This window comes from Trachypithecus francoisi, unplaced genomic scaffold (assembly GCF_009764315.1).
Source record: "Trachypithecus francoisi isolate TF-2019V2 unplaced genomic scaffold, Tfra_2.0 Lachesis_group4, whole genome shotgun sequence".
NCBI lineage: Eukaryota > Metazoa > Chordata > Mammalia > Primates > Cercopithecidae > Trachypithecus > Trachypithecus francoisi.
The window spans coordinates 11159539-11180581 of NW_022681469.1; the positions used below are offsets into that span (position 1 = coordinate 11159539).

The 21043-nt window shown below is 39.7% G+C and overlaps 1 protein-coding gene across 1 annotated transcript in view; it reads right to left on the bottom strand.

Annotated features, from left to right (window-relative positions):
• CNTNAP2 (contactin associated protein 2) overlaps nucleotides 1–21043 on the bottom strand; it is a 2313133-nt gene that overhangs the window by 529387 nt on the left and 1762703 nt on the right. Inside the window, exon 14 of the mRNA XM_033192342.1 lies at nucleotides 6977–7133. Coding sequence (XP_033048233.1) covers nucleotides 6977–7133 — 157 coding nt within the window. The remainder of the gene's footprint in view (nucleotides 1–6976; nucleotides 7134–21043) is intronic.

Here is a 21043-nt window from a genome sequence, read left to right on the forward strand (position 1 = left end):
CTGCAAGCTCCGCCTCCCGGGATCACGCCATTCTCCTGCCTCAGCCTCCTGAGTAGCTGGGACTACAGGCGCCCACCACCGTGCCTGGCTAGTTTTTTTTTTTTTTTTTTTTTTTTTTTTTTGTATTTTTAGTAGAGACGAGGTTTTACCGTGGTCTCGATCTCCTGACCTTGTGATCCGCCCGCCTCGGCCTCCCAAAGTGCTGGGATTACAGGCTTGAGCCACTGCGCCCGGCCTGTAAGGACTAAGTCCCACGAGATCTGATGGTTTTAGAAATGGGAGTTCCCCTGCACAAGCTCTCTTGCCCGCAGCCATGTAAGACGTGGCTTTACTTTTCACTCTCCCTTCTGCCATGATTGTGAGGCCTCCTCAGCCATGTGGAACTGTGAGTCCAATAAGCTTCTTTCCTTGATAAATTACCCAGTCTCGGGTGTGTCTTCACTAGCAGCATGAGAACAGGCTAATATAGTCTTGGTGTGTAATTCCTAAGGATGAGTCTAAAGCTGCTTGCCCTGAGTTTGAATCTCTGCCCTACTGCTTTTTAATTATATGACCTTGGGGGAGAAATTAATCTCTCTGGGGCTTAATTATCTCATTTCTAAAATAAAGACAAAATATGTAGTACCTCTGTCATACAGTCAATGAGATGTTTAAATGACATAGTACGTGAAACAAACATGAACAGTGGCTGACATGTAACTACTATTATTTAAACAACATGATGAATGAGAATGCACATATAAATATTGCACTTTGAGTAAAGGGCAGTCTAAAACTTCATGAAAAAAGTCACTAAGATTCAATCAAATTTCTTATAAACAAGGAAAAAATTATAATGATTATTTTTAAAAATACTCAGAATTAGGTGTTGCATAGTAAGTTGACCCAATCAAATAAATATGTTTCTGGCTTTGAAATATTCAAGAGATTTTGTTTTAGTTAACTCCCCTCTGCTGTTATAAAAGTTGGTCATGGATTATTTTTGGCCCAGGAAGAAAAAGGCTCTTAGACAAGCCAATTCCATTTAGGGTCAGTGAAAGAGAGCACAAGGGCTAGTATTTGACTGGCCTTTCTAATGTTGAGGTGGGAACTGCTAACTAATTGTAACACAAAGACTGTGCTAATGGCTTTTCAGTTCACTTATTTTCCACCATGTATGTGCCCATCTTGGGCAGGACATAACTATCCAGAAATTCTACGATGAGAGACGGGTACTCACGCAATGAATGGTAATTCTTTCCCTGATATTGGAATTGCCATTTTGGAATTGCTAATTTCAGATATGATGATTTAGCTCATTGAGTCAGGCTGCAAGAGACCAGGAATTACCCAGCAGTGGCCACTTAGCTGAGACCAAGACTCGTGTAATTAGAATTCTGGCACTGTAGGTGGGAATATTTACTATTGCTGTGAATAGTAAATCATAAATGTTAAATTACATTCAATCTCAGAAATAACTGCGCAAAACTTCTCACAGCATAGATAATCAGGCAATTATCGAGATGGTGATCGCACTCACAGGCCATTGCAGCTTCGTTCTGAGACCCAATCATGCTCTGAGCTACAGCCTCATTTATCCTGGCTCCATTTTTATGCATTTTACACCAGTAAATAAGAATAAGTATTCAATCTAAGTTTTAGAGTTCTTAGAAAAAAACATATAATGTGGTCTGTGGTTTAAGCTTTAAAAAGCTTACATATAAGCTAGTTAAAAATTACATTCTGAAATCATTAAAAAGATAGATAAAAACAATCTTAAAAAAATCTTCCTTGATCATATTGTGGAAGAACACTGGCCTGGGTGTTTGGAGATGTGTGTTGTTGGTCTTCTCTATACTCCTCATTTCTAATGTAATTTTTAGAAAGTAATTTACATTTTTCAGGGCCCCAGTTTGTGCATCTGTAATTTAAGACATTTAAAAATAATTTTTAGCTAAGTTTCCATTCAACATTCAAATAATAATGAAAATAATATATCCTACTGTAATTTTAAACATCCATTTATGACAGCAATTTACCAAGATCCTCGTATGACTTGGGAAGTACTATACTATCTGTCTCGATTTTGCTGATAAGAAAACAAAGATGTGAAATGTCCTGACTTAGATCACACGGAGAGGAAATGGCACAGGTGCTTTGTACTCATTTTGGTCTTAGTTCATCTTAATCCGATGATGCTTTGTGATTAAGATGATTGAAAATAGCTTTCTTATCTGGACAGAGCATCTAAAAGCATGAGATTTAATAGAACCTTTATTTTTACCCTGACATTACAACAAATGTGGTTTAACATATACGAGTTTCATTTGGATGTATGCACTACATTTTTATTTCCCTTAATCTCCCAGCTCTTCTCTGTATTTGGAGAAACAAACAAACAAACAAAAACTGAACAGAAATGATCGTGACAATTCACTCCAGGTTGCCTGGACAGTGTTCCTCACTTCTCCTAGTTAGAGAGGCTACACCCAAAGTCAGCTTCAAGTGGGGCCTCTGGCTTCCTCCCTGTTCCTGGAGGGGCTCTGACTCCCAGACAACACTTGTAAACAGCAGGCACCTACGCTCAGACTGCCTGGTGCCCCATGCATCTGATTTTCCCCCACTGACAAAGTTGCTATTATTTTGCTTTGTGAGAAGTGAGAGAAGCAGGGGCTTCCTGGTAACGAATGTCCTTGGGGCATTCAGGGGAATAGCCTGGCTCTAGCACGTCGCCCTGAGGGATGATGGGATTGGAGACCTGTACCTGCTCTTCTTCTGATGATCCCTGATTTATAACTTTCTCTAGTAAAGCCTGTTTCATAACATCTGCATGTGGCGTTGTGGAATTAGACTTGAGACCTACGACACAGCAGGTCAAGAGCATGAAGGGGCCTGCTTTCCACACTCTGTTTTCATTTATTTTCATTTAAGAGTCAATTGGAATCATTAAGAATTGCAATAAGGGCCAGTTGTGGTGGCTCATGCCTGTAATCTCAACACTTTGGGAGGCCGAGGTGGGTACATCACTTGAGGTCAGGAGTTCAAGGCCAGCCTGGCGAACATGGTGAAACCCCCATCTCTACTAAAAATACGAAAAAAAAAAAAAAATTAGCTAGGCATGGTAGTGTGTGCCTGTAATCCCAGCTACCCGGGAGGCTGAGGTATGAGACTAGGGGGCGGAGGTTGCAGTGAGACCAGATCACACTGCATATCCCAGCCTGGTTGACAGAGCGACTCTGTGTCAAAATAAATTAATTAATTAATTAAATAAATTAAAAAAAGAATGCAATAGAATTGCAAATAACTATCCCATATAGTAAAATTTATAGAAGGCTTTTATATCCTATATTCTTAATGCTCACAAAAATTTGCCAAGATTTATTTTTATTATACAGATAATAAATTAAGTTTCAGAGAGGTTAAAAGTCTCCCTGAAAAGTGACAGATCTGGGCCTGGATGTAAGGTCTTCTTGCTTCAAGCTCAACTCTCTCTTCACTGCTTCTGAGAGCTAGAAGCAACCCCATTCATTCCCAAATATCTAAAGCATCCACATAGGAGGGAGGGCCTTTGCGAGGTGCTGGTGAATTCAAAGACCAAGAAGATTCTCCAAGACCATTTTTTCTTGTGCTAAAAAGGGAAGACCATTTTAAGAGCTATTTATTATAAAAAATATTCATTATACTTTTCAGTTTGCTCAAACTATAGTGCCTTTATTATGAAATATTAGACAAACTTTACAGAAGCAAAGGAGTGGGATGTCTTAGCTGCTACGAAGCCAGAAGATAGCAAGACATCAGCAGTGACCAAGTCCCCGAGTAACTGTGAAATGTTAGAACTCAGTCGAAGCTTGCCAGAGGAGGAGGTCAGTGAGTAAGGATGGAATGGAATGTCTCCTAATCTGTGAAATGAATTCAGACATGTTCTTTGAAACAGCTTCAGAGGCTAATATATATCTTTAAAAATCTATCTTGGGGCTGGGGGCGGTGGCTCATGCCTATAATCCCAGTACTTTGGGAGGCTGAGGCAGGTGGATCACTTGACATCAGGAGTTCAAGACCAGCCTGGACAACATGGTGAAACCCCAACTCTACTAAAAATACAAAAATTAGTTGGGCACGGTGGTGGGTACCTGTAGTCCCAGCTACTTTGAGGCTGAAGCAGGAGAATCACTGAGATTGCGCCACTGCACTCCAGCCCCGGCAACAGAGCAAGAGTTCGTCTCAAAAAAAAAAAAAAAAAAAAAAAAAAAATCTATTTTAGCCAGGCATGGCAGCTCACAGCTGCAATCCTAGCACTTTGGGAGGCTGAGGGTGGATCACTTGAGGTCAGGAGTTCAAGACCAGTCTGGTCAACATGGTGAAACCCTGCCTCTACTAAAAATACAAAAATTAGCTGGGCATGGTGCCAGGTGCCAGTAGAGGCAGGGAAATTGCTTGAAATGGGGAGGCAGAGGTTGCAGTGAGCTGAGATTGTGCCACTGCACTCCAGTCTGGGTGACACAGTGAGACTCGATCTCAAAAAAAAAAAAAGAAAAAAAATCTATGTTTTCAACCTGTAATTCTACTAATAATAACCCTCAGGGTTTAGACACAGATGTCATGCTGGTGCCTTAAACTTAATGTTTTCAAAACTGTCAACTGCACAGATAGCTCCCCAGCCTGGCCCAGCTCAGTCATCCTTCTCCAAGACCACCATGCAAGGACGAGTGTCCCAGGGCCCTGGCTCTTCCTTGTCTTTCAAGTTTATGCCTCTTCCTCCAGGACTTTATGGATTCCTTCCTTCACTCCTTCGGTTAGACTGCAAATTTCTTCCATTAGTTTTTTCTTTTTTCTTTTTTGAGATGGAGTTTCAGTCTTGTCACCCAGGCTGGAGTGCAGGGGCATGATCTCAGATCTTGGCTCACTGCAAGCTCCGCCTCCTGGGTTCAAGTGATTCTCCTGCCTCAGCCTCCCGAGTATCTGGGATTACAGGCACCTGCCACCACGCCCGGCTAATTTTTTGTATGTTTAGTAGAGACGGGGTTTTGCCATGTTGGGCAGGCTGGTCTCGAACTCCTGACCTCAGGTGATCCGCCTCGGCCTCCCAAGGTGCTGGGATTACAGGCATGAGCCACCATGCCCAGCCACTTCCATTAGTTTTTGTTGTTAGTTTTGTTGTATCTTGCATATACCTTCCTCAGAGCACTGACTGTATTATGTTTTCTATTTGTGTGTGCATGTGTGTGTTTCCTTCAACTAGTTTTGGAGCTCCTGAGGACAAAGAGCATGTTCTGTTCATCACTGTATCCCTAGAACTTAGCATGATGTCTGACAAAAATGAAGTTCACTTAGGTGCAGGTACTAGATCTTCCTCTTCCTGAATCCCTCTGCTCTCCTCTGTGGTAGAACAAGGTGATGGTGGCAGGGCACTCTGGGCTGCCTGGACAATGAACTAGCTGGGATTCTGTTCCCACTTCTCCTAGTTGGGGAGGCTCCACCCAATGTCAGCTTCCTGAAGAGGCAGGGAATTAATGTTGGATAGATAAATGGATGGGAGAGGGTCTGCCTGACTTAAGAACACACAACTAGTAATAAAAGGCAAAAAGAACAAGAATGTGAGTCAGGACAGAGATTCTTGTTCTTTGCATTTGCTGTTTTATCCCCAGTGCCTGGAAGAGTTGCTGACTCATAAGTGTTTGATCAATATTTGTTGAATGAATGACTGATTGGATGACTCACTGAATGAATGAATGAAAGGTTAACTTCAAAGCCCATGCCCTTTTAACTCCATTCCCAACTTCCAATCTGTGTATACAGTGTGTGTGTGTCTGCGTGTAGATACAGCTTTCAAAGAAATAAAATTAAAAATTATCATGACCTCTTCTTTACAATAATCCATAATTAAAGATTAATGCTAGATATTTACAAGTATTTTACATACATATGCACACATTCTAAGCCATTTAAATAGCCTTTGTAGTTTATTTACTAGAAGAAATATAACTTTCAGAAAGTAAGCAGACATCCTACCTGAAATTCATACAACATTACGTTCTCAGGATTCGTTTTTGGTTAACTGGTGGAATGAATTTGTCTTGTAAACTGTCCTTGTAAATAGCATACTACATAAGTGAACTGAAGAAAACCATGGCTGGGCATATGGGGAAATTCATGACCACAATTGGTTATGTGCACAGCTGCCCAGAAGCAGAAATGGAGCCTCTCAACACTTCTAAAAACGAAGAAAGCCGGCACTGGATACGTGTTTCTGCAAAGAATCCCACTTAGGTTTATAATCTTCCACCTAAACTTCTGGGCCTCTCTGTTTCACGAAGAACGGCAGCTGATCTTATCCTTTATCTGTTACTGACAGAGACCCAGCCATTCACTGCGGGGCAGAACAAAAGCCAGCAAAGGGATGGAAGAAACCCAAAATAGATCTTTCTTGAACTGATTTGTATCCGAGTTATAAACAATTCCAGGTATGAAAGAAAAGTAGACAGGCAAGCACTTACAGAAGACAAGAGCACAGAATTATTTTTTCTGTTTCTTTCTTTTTTCCCTTCTCTCTCTCTCTCCTGTTTTTCTGATCCAGATCCCCAACGCAAACATTGCAGGAGGTGGCTGTGCTCCCTGCAGGAGGCTGTTGACCGTGTGCGCTCTCACAGGCATGCACACTGGCTACCCGCCCACGGCCACCCCTCTATTGTTACACAGCACATTTTATAATGCAAATCACTGTATACAACATGGCTCATTATTTTCCTCTCTGAATAAAATATGAACACATCAATTATGTGTCAGTCTGTTTCTAAATGCATACCCTTGTCACACTGACCTCTTTCTGCTTTTATATTTTTCAGTATGTTCCTGACATTTGTCAATTGGGTTAGTTCCAGACCTTTCTAACCTATTATCGTATTATTATAGCACTTTTCAAACTTTCTTCTCTCACATTAGTTGGACACAAAGGCACACTGGGAGGGTGAGCCTGGCTGTGCTGGCCGCAGGCACTTACCACTGCTTGTAGTCCGCGTCGCAGTTACAGTAGTACTTGGGATCTGTGCAGTTGCGTTCAATGCCACAGGCACATTTCTGGATTCCAGGCCCAGAACCTCCCCAGTAGTAGTGCTTCTCGTTGGCTTTGCCAACCCACCAAGTGTAAGGGCTTCCATCTACAAGAAAAGGGAAAGGCGCATTTAGAAACAGACCTGGGTTCAGTCATTATACTGCCACACTTACACCCACTTCCCCAGGAATACTCTGATAGTCTGAGCATCACTCAACTGTCTTAAAAGTCAATTTACTTCGAACAGACAACCCACAGAGTGGGAGAAAATCTTCACAATGCATCCATCTGACAAAGGACTAATATCCAGAATCTACAACAAACTCAAACGAATTCAAGAAAAAAACAATCCCATCAAAAAGTGGGCTAAGGCTATGAATAGAAAATCCTCAAAATCGGATCTACAAAAGGCCAATAAACATGTGAAAAAATGCTCAACATCCCTAATGATCAGGGAAATGCAGATCAAAACCACAATGCAATACTACTTTATTCCCGCAGGAAAGGCCATAAGCAAAAAATCAAAAAATAATATATGTTGGTGTGGATATGGTGAAACGGGAACACTTCCACCCTGCTGGTGGGAATGTAAACTAGTACAACCACTATGGAAACAGTGTGGAGATTTCTTAAAGAGCTAAAAGTAGAACTACCATTTGATCCAGCAATCCCACTACTGGATATCTACCCAGAGGAAAAGAAGTCATCATACTCAAAAGATACTTGCACACATATGTTTACAGCAGCACAATTCACAATTGCAAAATTGTGGAACTAACCTAAATGCCCATCAGTCAATGAATGGATAAAGAAACTGTTTCATACATACACACACACACACAAACATATATGATGGAATACTACTCAGCCATAAAAAGAAATGAATTAATGGCATTTGCAGCAACCTGGATGGGACTGAAAACTATTATTCTAAGTGAAGTAACTCAGGAATGGAAAACAAACATTGTGTATTCTCACTCATAAGTGGGAGCTAAACTATGAGGATGCAAACGCAGAAGAATGATACAAGGACTTTTGGGACTCAGGGTGAAAGGGTGGGAAGGGGGTGAGGGATAAAAGACTACAAATTGGATTCAGTGTATACTGCTTGGGTGATGGGTGCACCAAAATCTTAGAAATCACCACTAAAGAACTTACTCACGTAATCAAATACTAGCTGTTACCCAAAAACCTACAGAAATAATTTTTCTTTTAAAAAAAGCTTTTAATTCTATACTTCAAAGGGCTCTTTTAGGCTTACACAAGTTTTCAGAAGTATATATCACAATTTTACATGTATATAAATGCAAATATAAGCATAAAAAAGTAAATTTATGTCAATAATAGAAATATTTGATAAAAAAAATTCAGTGGGAATGTTAAGCTCAAGATTTCTGGTGGGAATATGTACCTCTCTCCTTGGAAGACAATTTTACATTCAAACTTCTGTAATTTAGGAGTCTATTTAGTAAATTGGAAGTCAAGTTGGGGTCAGTCTACGATGAAGGTGTATGGGCCATGAATTGATTCTACACTACACAATTCACTTTATGACTGGTCATGCTTTTTTGTGAACTAATGGTCATGGAGATCGTAGAATATTGGAGCCAAGTACAAACTTTCACTGTTTTTGAGTAGGACCTCCTAATTTTATGGGTAAAGAAATTTAGGTCTAGAAGAGTTAAGTAGTTCTTTTAACCACACAGCAGATTAGCCCCCAACTCTCCTTTATCATTTGGCCTAATAGTCACTCATTCATTCACTAATCATCAAACATCCATTGGGTTCCCACAAGTGCCAAACATTATAAGCAACTCAACAGAATGGAAGAAAAAGATACAGATTGGAGAACAGTTTTATCAGGATTATGAACACAGAGGAGAGTGGGGGAGGCAAACGAGGTCATAAAGGAAGGTTTCCCAGAGGAGGCAAAATAGTTGAGCTGCATCTTGAAGGTCAAGTAGGCATTACACAGATCAATAAAGATGTAAGAGAGGTAAGGCCTCCTAGGCAAATGGAGCACAATGTAAAAAGACAGAAAGGTAAACTTGTATTTGGAAAATATATATAGGACCCTATTCATATGTAGTAGAATCGGGTTGAAGAGATGTGCTGAGAGTAGCAGTAGTAGATAGCAGGAGATAGACAGACAGCAGATGAGGGCCACATTGCAAAATATCTTTGTACAAGTAAGAAGTTATTTCTCATTGGTTTATCCTTTCTTTTCAACGTTTATCTTCCCCCAATTTAAGAAGTTTGAACTCTATCCTGAAAATAATGGGAAACTAGTAAAGGATTTTAAGCAGGGAATTAGCATGATTAAATTTGTGTTTCAAAAGATCAACAGGAAGATGAAAGATAGAATTCTGCAAAATGGAGTCAGGGAGGCGAGATATGATACGCCTATGTTAATAGAGAAAATAAATAATAAAATAGTAGTAGACATGGAGAAGAAGAGAAAACACACACAAAAAAGGTTCAGGAATTATAACTGGCTGGGACTGTGGGGATTCAGGTGGAAGAGAAGATGGGCAGGCAGTGCTGTGGATTAATCCAGGCTTCTGGTTTGTGTAAATGGGGATGGTACTGTGTTTCATGAAAGTAGAGCCCAGGGAAGGAAGATCATCATCACAAGTCTAGGGAATGTTGAAGAAAAGATAATGGGTTTGCTGTACAAAATGTGCAAATTGATGATAGAAGTCTGGTTCTAAGGAGCATTTTCTGAACTGAAAATACGTTTTAAGAACTATCAGGGCAAACCAGAACATATTGGAAGTGGGAGAAATGCTGCTGGAAACTTTTAGATTACAACATCGTTTCAAAAACAGAATGATTTCATAGCTGGGCACAGTGGCAGGTGCCTGTAGTCCCAGTTACTTGGGAGGCTGAGGCAGGAGAATTGCTTGAACCTGGGAGGTGCAGGTTGCAGTGAGCCAAGATCGCACCACTGCAACCTAGCTTGGGTGACAGGGTGAGACTGTCTCAAAACAAGACAAAACAAACAAACAAACAAACAAAAAACCCACCAAAAACCAAGAATGATTTCACACTGCTATAAAGAATGATCCAAGATTGGCTCTTTACCAATTTATCAAGAAAAGAGGTTTAACTGACTCACAATTTTGCATGACTGAAGAGGCCTCAGAAAACTTACGATCATGGCAGAAGGAGAAGGGGAACCAAGGCACATCTTCTCATGGGGGCAGAAGAGAGAGAGAAAGCAAGAAGGGGGAAGTGCCAGGCACTTATCAAACAACCAGATCGCATGAGAACTCACTCACTATCATGAGAACAGCATGGAGGACTCGTCCCCATGATCCAGTCACCTCCCACCAAGTCCCTCCCTTGACACATGGGGTTACAATTCAGATTACAATTCAGTATGAGATTTGCGTGGGGACACAGCCAAACCATATCAGAGATGGACATGACCATAGCGGAGTGCAAGAATGAAGGCAGCCAGGGTGGTGGGAGAACAACACAGGAGGATTTCCCAAAGAGCAGAGGGGCCAGCATCATCAGATGTCATAGTGAAGTCTATTAAGGTGAGGAGCTAAGAGTGTTCTTTTAATTTGACAGCTGGAAGGTCACTAGAGATTTTGATGAGAGGAGTTTCTGGTGAATGGCAGGAAGAAAAGCCTAGACCTGGTAGGCAGAGGAAAGAATGGAAGCAGAGAGCAGGAAGACTCTGACAACGGATGACTCTTTCTTTTTCTTTTTTTTTTTTTTTTTGAGATGGAGTCTGGGTCTGTCATGCAGGCTGGAGTGCAGTGGTGTGATCTCGGCTTACTGCAACCCCCACCTCCTGGGTTCAAGTGATTCTCCTGCCTCAGTCTCCTAAGTAGCTGGGATTAGAGGCATACACCACCATGCCCAGCTAATTTTTGTATTTTTAGTGGAGATAGGGTTTTACCATGTTGGCCAGGCTGGTCTCGAACTCCTGACCTCAGGTGATCCACCCGCCTTGGCCTCTCCAAGTGCTAAGATTACAGGCGGGAGCCACCATGTCTGACTGGATGACTCTTTCTTGTTCTTAATTTGACTTTACCATATGAGAGTGCACTTAATGTTAAATCCATTCTCTTGACAACTTTTTAAGTGTCCAATGTAGCATTAACGATATGGTATTGTATTTCTAGAACTTACTCTTTTGGTTTAACTGAAGCTTTTATGCCCATTGATTAGCAACTGCTACTTCCCCCTCTTCCCAGCTCCTGGTGACCATCAGTTCCTCTTTGTTTCTATGATTTGACTACTTTATATTTTATTCTTTTTTTTAAGACAGGTCTCACTCTGTCACCTAGGCTGGAGTGCAGTGGAGCGATCATAACTCACTGTAGCCTTGACCTCCTGGGCTCAAGCCATCCTCCCACCTCAGCCTCCTGAGTAGCTGGAACTACAGGCACATGCCACCAAACTTGGCTAATTTTTGTATTTTTTGCAGAGGAAGGGTTTTGCCATGTTGCCTAGGCTGGTCTCGAACTTTTGGCCTTAAGTGATTTACCTGCCTTTGCCTCTCAAAGTGCTAGGATGACAGGCCTGAGTGACCACATTCAGCCGGATTTGACTACTTTAGATACCTCATATAAGCAGAGTCATATAGTATTTGTGTATACATACAATGGAATATTATTCAGACTGAAAAAAGAAGGACAATCTTTTTTCCTTCCTTTTTGCAATATGTGACAACATGAATGAACCTTGAGAACATTATGCTAAGAGAACAGAGGATCCTTGCTGGAAGCTGGGGAGTGAGTGGAATCTAACAGAGGTAGTGTCAGTCAATAAGACAAAAATGGCTAGTCAATGAAAATCTCTGGGGCTGGGTACGGTGGCTTATGCCTGTAATCTCAACGCTTTGGGAGGCCGAGACAGGTGGATCATGAGGTCAGGAGTTCAAGACCAGCCTGGCCAAGATGGTGAAACCCCATCTCTACTAAAAGTACAAAAATTAGCCAGGCTCAGTGGCAGATACCTATAATCCCAGCTACTTGGGAGGGTGAGGCAGGAGAATCGCTTGAACCTGGGTGGCAGATGTTGCAGTGAGCCGAGATCACGCCACTGCACTCCAGCCTGGGCGACAGAGTGAGACTCTGTCTCAAAAAAAAAAAAAAAAAATCTATATATCTGTATATCTATCTATATCCATATCTATATCTGCATGTATGGGTTAAAATTCCATGGTAATAACTCATCCACCCTCTTGGGATGTTAAGTGTACACTTGTCTCTGTATGAGTGCTCAGAAATAAAGGTGAGGAAAAAACTTCATAAAGTTACCATGTGAACAGTCACAATATCTAAACAAACAATACAAAAAGTAAGGACCACACTGGAATTATGCAAAAAAAAAAAAAAAAAAAAAAAAATACTGTGGTACTATCTCAGATATTACAATAGTTTTCCTCAAGAACAATTTTGTTAACAGGTGGGCAATTTAAAGTTGCTGAGAATGTATAGGGACTGGAGTACAGGATGAATGCAATGAACGAACAAGGTCTCTGAATTTGAAAAGGAGTTAGTTATTCAGGTATTCTCCCCCTCCAAACAAATTTCTTGATTTTTCTGTGCGTTGCCTTAATTGGGAAGTTATTATTTTCCCTTGGCATGACCATTTTTGGCAGCTACATTTTAAAAAAGTATATTTGACTTAATCTGGTAAACAGTCAAGAGGGACTGCTCAGTACCCTGTTCCTAAGGGAGAAACATGCTGCTTTCTGACATAAAGGTCCACCCTGAAGCTGTATCTTCTGTCCACCTGTGCCTGGTCCCAGCATGCGAGGGCTGTGTTTGCTTTCTATGTTTAAGTCCTTTGCTTCTCCTTTCTTTTTCCATCAGGGTAAACAGTAAAACATCCAGCTCCTCTGATGCTTCCCATGGCCAGTAATAAACTTTTCTCCTTATGCAGTCCAGAGTTACAAAAATAAGGGTTGAAAAATCCCATTTATGGAAACTACAGCATCTCAACCATCAAAAGAAATGTTAAGGTCATTTGGCCCATAAGGTACACTAGGTCTTGGCTGATTCCATCTCTGGCCATGTTATAGAAAGAGGACAAAGGTAAGATGGTGCCATGTTGACCTCATGAAATGCTTTTGTGGCCAGGCAGGCCACAACCTGACCCTGAAAATGTGGAAACATTACCCAAACTGGTTATCATATTCATTTATTGCATTGCATTTAAAAAGCTGACCTCATGCTAAATTCTCTCTCTCAAAGGAACTTTTGGTTAATATCACCGTCTTTGGAAACTAGAGGATACTAACACGCTTGGTGGAGGAGAGGAAACAAATCAGGCACCTGTAAAAGTGGAGTTAAAGGTCTGTCTGGCAGGTAACTCCTTTGTTCTGCCCGTACTTCAAATAACCAATGAAAGACTGTATATCTCAGAATCTCTGCCCAATTTATGATTGTTCCTTCGAGTGATCAGTACAAGCAACCTAACACTGTGGTATATTTTCGTTGTAGACAGTAATAATTTGCATGAATCAGAGAAGCTGTGTGTGGCTCAGTATTCTTTGTAAAAATCAGGACATTGGGAGTAAAAGGAGAAGGTAGCAATCAGCTTCACCTTCAGAATGAGACTACGAGGAACATACTGTAGGGAAAAAGGAGAAGAGAGGCAGCTGATTCCCACAGCACCTTCAGAGAGTGCTCAGAAGCCCGGGAAAGGAAGTTTCATTGTTAAATTCTTTGGGCAGTGGTGAAGCTGCCTGTGCAAAATTATGACTGAGACAGTGAAAGAGATCTAACTTAATCGACTCCATCTTTCTTCTAACCCCCACGCTGTCCCTATTCATTCCTGGGTGTAGGCTGAACTAACTTTGGGAGAAACTTAGTTTATAGTTTGTAGTTTAAAACAAAGACGTTAATAGCTCTTTCCCAAAGCAGACCTCCTTCTTGCCTGGGGACTAGATTGCCTTTGTAGGACTAACATTAGCCACAAGATTAGAAATTCTAGTTTAGGAGTCACGCAGCTGGAGGTTACAAGAGTCTGCCCCTCCCTAAACTGCTCCTAAAATCAGTGCTTGAAGATATTCTGCAGAGTCTGCATGTGATCGGTCAGCTGGCACCACCCAGATCAATAAACTGGCTCATTTGATCTTGTGGCTCCTATCCAGGAACTGACTCAGCGCAATAAAACAGCTTTGACTCCTTGTGATTTCATTCCTGACCAATCAGCACTCCTGGCTCACTGGCTTCCCCACTGACCCACCAAGTTGTCCTTTAAGACTCTGATCCCCAAATACTTGGGGAGACTGATTTGAGTAATAATAAAACTCCAGTCTCCTGCACCTCTGGCTCTGTGGGAATTACTCTTTCTCTATTGCAACTCCCCTGTCTCAATGAATTGGCTCTGTCTAGGCAGTGGGCAAGGTCAACTCCTTGGGCGGTTACCATGGGTGTTCCAGTAGAGGCCCTGAGCTGTGCATGGGATCCAGGCTGTGCACTAATCTCACATGGCAGACCTCAGCTCACTGTAGAGAGGGACTCTTATTAGACACCAGGATGGGACACAACGGGGCAATCTGAAATATTTCCTCCATGTGCAAGGAGTGCAGGTCCAAGGAGGTGGCATGCTAGTGTCCTGGCAAGAGCAGTCTGGTTTCCCAGCTTCTTCTCCCATCCCTCACTCTTTCTCAAGTCACAATACTTTAGTTTTCATATAACACATGCTCCCAATGAGGTTGGTGCAAAATTGATGTTGTTCTGTTCTTTTTCCTTAGAAAATAAGTTAAATACAGCACAAAATGCTTAACTTAGCTCTTTTCACATCTACTGCAAAAGAATGCCAATAAGAAAAACATATTCCAGAGAGAAAGCAAATTGTGGACTTTGTTATTAGCATTGGCTAATTTGGTTAAATCACTGTAACTAAAATAAATTATTAATTTGTTGTGTATTTTATATTCAGCAAGAGGAGAATGGTTCAATTTACTTTGAGCAAAGAATTCCCTTATTCCAGTGCTATGCTAATGAAATGCTACTTTTAGCTTTACAAATCATTATTTACCTGTTAATTGGCTTTGGGGAACAGCAGTTAAAGGCAATAAAAATGGAAAGCCTTTTTAAAAGACAAGGGCAAAAAGTGGTGAGGAAAGAAATAATTTAATTATCTATTTCCAAGAGTTCAAGAAATTCTCTAACCTCAGAATAGGAAGATTGTAGTTAACTATATTAAGTAGGTGTAGTCCCTGCAACAAGATTAGGTAATGATGAATAGCATTCTAAGTTAACTAGAGCTAAGTTATCAAAGTAAGGCATATTGTATTAAAACAGCCAAATATGATTTGAATTAAATATAATCACTATACTGTTTGTACTCACTTCAGATCAAGTTTTATTATGGTGAAGGGTTTATTAAAGTTTGGACGATTAAACTGGGAAAGGGAGAAAGAAAACAGGCTGCAAAGGAAAGGAGTTTTCCAAGACTTACTTAAAAAAACCAATAAGCTGGGTGCGGTGGCTCATGCCTGTAGTCCCAGCACTTTAGGAGGCCAAGGTGGGCGGATCACCTGAGGTCAGGGGTTTGAAATCAGCCCAGCCAACATGGTGAAACCCTGTCTCTACTAAAAATACAAAAATTAGCCAGGTGTGGTGGTGTGCACCTGTAATCCCACCTATACTCAGGAGGCTGATGAGGCAGGGGAATCACTTGAACCCAGGAGGTGGAGTTTGCAGTGAGCTGAGATTGTGCCACTACACTCCAGCCTGGGTGACAGGGCAAGACTCTGTATGAAAAAAAAAAAAAAAAAAAAAAAAAAGAAGAAGAAAAAGAAAGAAAGAAACCAATAAATTTCTGTTACTTATTTTCACCAATAACAAGAAGTTGTTTCAGAAGCACAAGGGCAAATGCTTCGGGACCGCTTGGTGAAAATGAGGTACATACCTGTGATTTTCAAAATGTGTTCTTTGGAACTTCTGGCCTATACCAAGTAACTTAACAGGCTGCTTAAATAAATATGATCCTGGCACCCGCTGAGATAAGACCCAGCACAGTCACTGGGACATTTAATTTGTTTCATTCCGGCTGTTTCTATAGGATATTAAAAACAATGCCGCAAGGGTATATAATCTCCAAAATGAAAACGTAAAAGCATCTTTTTAGCTTGATGAAAACTAGTTTTATCATATGTACGATTACAACCTTATCTACAAAGTCTGTTAAAGAGTCCCTGGGGGCTCTTTAGCTGAGGAAATAGAACAGGTCTACTTTGCAGCAGAAACACGCTTTTCACTAATTGTTCTCAGTGCCCCCTGCTGGCGGCTCATTGGCAGTCCTTCCCAGACTCTGCTCTCTGGTAGCAGTTGGTTGTGAAGGACCCTGCAGTGCAGGATTTTTTCTAAGCGACTCATGCTCAGAAAAATCTCCTACTTCTTTCTGTCTTCCTTTCTTACCACTGCCAAATCTTTTTTCTCCACTTTGTAAGTCAATTTCAGCTGACCACTCTGATCTGATTACAAAATCCGTATCAAGTTATGAATGGTGATGATACACTTACTAAGTATAGACATCCTTAATTGGTGCAATTCTAGACCATTCGAAACATTCTTGCACCTGTAAGAAACTTCTCTTCCAGTGCTAATGTCCTAGATAACAAGAAAGGTAAATAGTTTTTATAATAACCTCCAGGATGGGATGGAGCAGAAAAAGAATTTGGAGGTGCTGTAGTCTCTATAGAGTCCTCCAAATCATCTGATAGCTGTAATTTGGAAGATCAAGCAGGCCAGAATTTTCTTTTTTTCCCCCAGTATGGATGTGTACGCTTCCAGGAATACAGGGGTTTAAAGCCAAAGCTGACAGGAACCCCTGCCCCAGGGACTGGAAATGGAAACAGACTACTAGCCCTAAAGTTCTCTGGCTTAAATACAGACAATTTTCTCTTCTTTTACATGTGGAAAATCCCTACAGCATCACTTCCAAGATCTGGGTCACGGTTGCTGAAGTCCCAGGATCCTTACAGGAGGATGAAGTGGGGGAGGTGAAGCCGTGGAGTAATAACTTCTGATTTTTTTTTTTTTTCCACCACCAGTGGTGGGAGGTAAGTATAGGGAAGGGTTTTCAACTTCCCTATGATTCCCCTAAGATCTTGTAAACAATATAGATCCCCTGTCCTGTAGAATAAGAATCTCAGAGGAAGAGTTTGAGACTCAGTGTCCCTGCGATCCTTATCATCAGACCAGTCTGCCATATACTGCCCTGGGAAAAGGACAGTGGTAGGTGGAGTTCATCGGACACTTGGGAACATCTATCAAGAAACAAGGAGGCCCAGATGACTGGTGCCATTGGGATACCAATCCAGGACCTTGTTTTCTTGGTAAGATACAAAGAGGTGATAATGGTGTTACTGTAGTAACATCTCCATTTAACTCCCAATTTTTTTTTCTGAATAATACACTCATTGTAATACTTTTTTTTTCTCAGTTTTACAACCATGGTCTTGAGTCAAAAATTCCTGTCTTTTACTATTTAAATTAAGAACTATAAAAATAAAATTAAAAAATCACGTATTGGCATTCTCATAGATACAAAAACTCTATCATCTCAAATTACCTATGATTTCAGTTTATTAAACAGGATAGCAACGTTCTCTTTTGTTTCCTAACCATCCAATTCTACATTGTTTTATGTTAATATATATGCCAAACAAAGAATGAGTCAAGATAAAATCCTATGGAGTCCATACTGCAGATGGTGATGCGAGTTTGGGAAAAACTGGTAATTCTGAAGTTCTAATATAAACATTCAATTTGGTAGTTAAAGGCGAGCATTTTATCTTTCTGTCACTGAATATCACTAAACTCATCTGATTAGGGGTGAATAGAAATAAATGCAGTTGATTAGCTTCAGGTTGTATCTTTTAGAATTACATAGGATTTTGCTGCATTTTATTGATTTGAATAGGGACCAAATTTAGAAATGTAGAATTGAAGTTCAGATCAAAATGGACCTGAACTGAAATGTTAATTAAAAATTAATTGTATTGCATAATATTTAAATTTATTTTACTGAATTGAACTTAATAGATTTCAATCAGGAACTGATTCCACTGAGAAGAATTTGAGGCAGTAGAATCAAATCACTTTAAGTCTTATTAAAATGAAGTAGATTTTATTAATTTGAATGGAATTTAAGTGACAGATTATATGGGAGTTTGTAATTCTGAGCAGTATTAAAGAGAAAAGAATAGGCCAGTTCACTCTAAGTTAACTTGGCTCTGTTTCTCTTGCGGTCACTGGCCCTGCAGGACCCTTCAGTAACCCTGGCTCATTCCTTTGTGCCATAGTCTCCAGAAACAAGTGTGATTAATAAGACCAAAGTGATAGAATGGCGCCATATGCTGGTTGTTTCTTTGATTCTTTTTGTTTCTTTTATTCTTTTAACAATAACAGTTGTTCCTTTCCAACCTCTATCTATTTATTAAATATATCTTCTTTCCTGTCCTAATGCAGTGGATATGATCCGTTTAGTTCAATGTTAAACTAGGTTGGTGATGAGGGTCTTCATGTGCTTCCTGATTTTAAAAAAAACGCTTTTATGTGTAACCACTGAGTTATGATGCTGCTATCACTTGTTAAGAATAGTTCATCCTGTCGGGCGCGGTGGCTCACGCCTGTAATCCCAGCACTTTGGGAGGCCGAGGCGGGCAGATCACGAGGTCAGGAGACCGAGACCATCCTGGCTAACGTGGTGAAACCCTGTCTCTACTAAAAATACAAAAAATTAGCCAGGCATGGTGGCGGGCGCCTGTAGCCCCAGCTACTCTGGAGACTGAGGCAGGAGAATGGCGTGACCCTGGGACACGGAGCTTGCAGTGAGCCGAGATCGTGTCACCGCACTCCAGCCTAGGCGACATCTCAAAAAAATTAAAAAAAAAAAAAATTCATCTTTATGTTTAAGAAAGTTATTTGCCATTTACCATTTGTTAGGGTTTTTTTTTTTTTTTTTGCATGAATCAATACTGAATTTTATTCAATTATTTGTCTGCTCTTTTTAAAATAATAAAAAGTTTTTTCTCCTTTTAGTGTTTGGAGATTTTTTCTAATGATAGTACTTTAAAAAAAAATCTACTTTATTGTGATACATCATTATTCGTATATATGGTTGGTTCACTTTGCTATTTTGTTTAGGATTTTTCCCACTGTACTCATGAATGACTTTGGCCTATAATTTCCCTTGGCTGTACTATCATTATGTTTTTGGTATCAAGTTAATACTGGCCTCAAAGAATGGTGGGGGGGCTATGTTGGAATTATTTGGTAAACTGAGTCTCATAAATGTAGTATCTTTAATTATAAGATTATTCTTATATCCATTTCTATAAGTTTATATTCTAATTTATGTTTTTTCCAGGTTGATATTGTTTTTTTTTAAATGAATTTGCCCATTGCATTTAAATATTTAAATATATTGGGAAATAGTTGTGTTTATATCCCTTTTCTTCATTGCTACTAATATATTTTCCTGCTATTTTGTGACCAGTCTAGTCAGAAGTTTATTGATTTTGTTAGTCTCTTCAAAAAATGAATTTGTTGATTTTTACTTACTGTATGGTTGATTTTCTTGTTCATTTATTCCTGCCTTTAAATTCATTTGTTCTACTTTCTTTGGATATATCCTAGAATCCTTTATTCTTTTTTTTTAAGTTTTTAATTGACAAATAAACATTGTATATATTTAATATACAACATGATGTCTTGAAATATGTATACATTGTGAAATGGCTCAGTGGAGCTAATGAACATATGCATTACCTCACATACTTATCATTTTTTGTATACCCTCAGCAATATTCAAAATGCACTGTAGTGTTATTAACTATAATCATCATGCTGTACAATAGATCTCTTGAACTTATTTCTTCTATCTAACTAAAATTTTACATCCCTTGATCAACAACTCTGCCTCCCATGCCCTAGCCTCTGGTAACCAACATCCAACTCTAATTCTAATTCTATGAGTTCAACTTTAAAAAACTCCACATATAAGTGAGATGATGTGGTATTTGTCTTTCTGTGCCTAGCTCATTTCACTCAACATAATGTATTCTATGTTCATCCATGTTGCCAGAAATCGCTGTGTTTAAATACCACTTTCTCCTTATCCATTCATCCATTCATGGATGCTTAGGTTGATTCCACACTTGGGCTATCGTAAATAATGCTGCAATGAACATGGGAATGCAGATACCTCTTTGACATACTGATTTCAGTTTTAAAAAATACATAGCAGGTAGAGAGATGGCTGGATCATATGGAAGTTTTTTTTTTTTTTTTTAAGGAACTTCTATGCTGTTTCTCATAATGGCCATCCTAATTTACATTCCCACCAAAAGTGTACAAGAATTCCCTTCTTTGTCTAATATCTTAATATGGATGCTTGGCTCAATAATTTTCAGCCTTTCTAAGCCTTTGCTATAAACATATAAGACTATAAATTCTATCGAAATACCACTTTAGGAATACCCTTCAGGTTTTGAATTATGCTGTCATCATTATTTGGTAATATGTACTAATTTTGATTATTATTTCTTCTATGACTCAGGAATTATTTAGAAGTATTTTTTAAATGTCTAATGATATGTTTCGCTTTAAGCTTTTTTGTAAAAGTGTCTTTTTAGCTGATTTTTAAAATTTAATTGATCATGGTCAGAGAACAGGATTTATGATACAAATAACCTGAAATTTGTTGAGATTTGTTTTAAAGAATCGAGTCTGTGGTCAATATTCAAAACTATTTTATATGTGCTTGAAAAAATATTTATTTTCTAATTGTTCTATGCCATTGACTCACAGTTATTAATTATGCTATTTAATCCAATCTGGGTTGCCCAATAGGTAACCAATAGCCACACGCATCTATTTAAAATTTAGTTTTTCAGCCTCACCAGCTGTATGTGCTAATGGCACCATATTGGACAGAAAATATTTTGATCACCTCAGAAATTTCTTTTGGATACTGCTGCTCTGTACACTTAATGATTTTTAAAGTCTTATGACCTATAATTACTGAGTC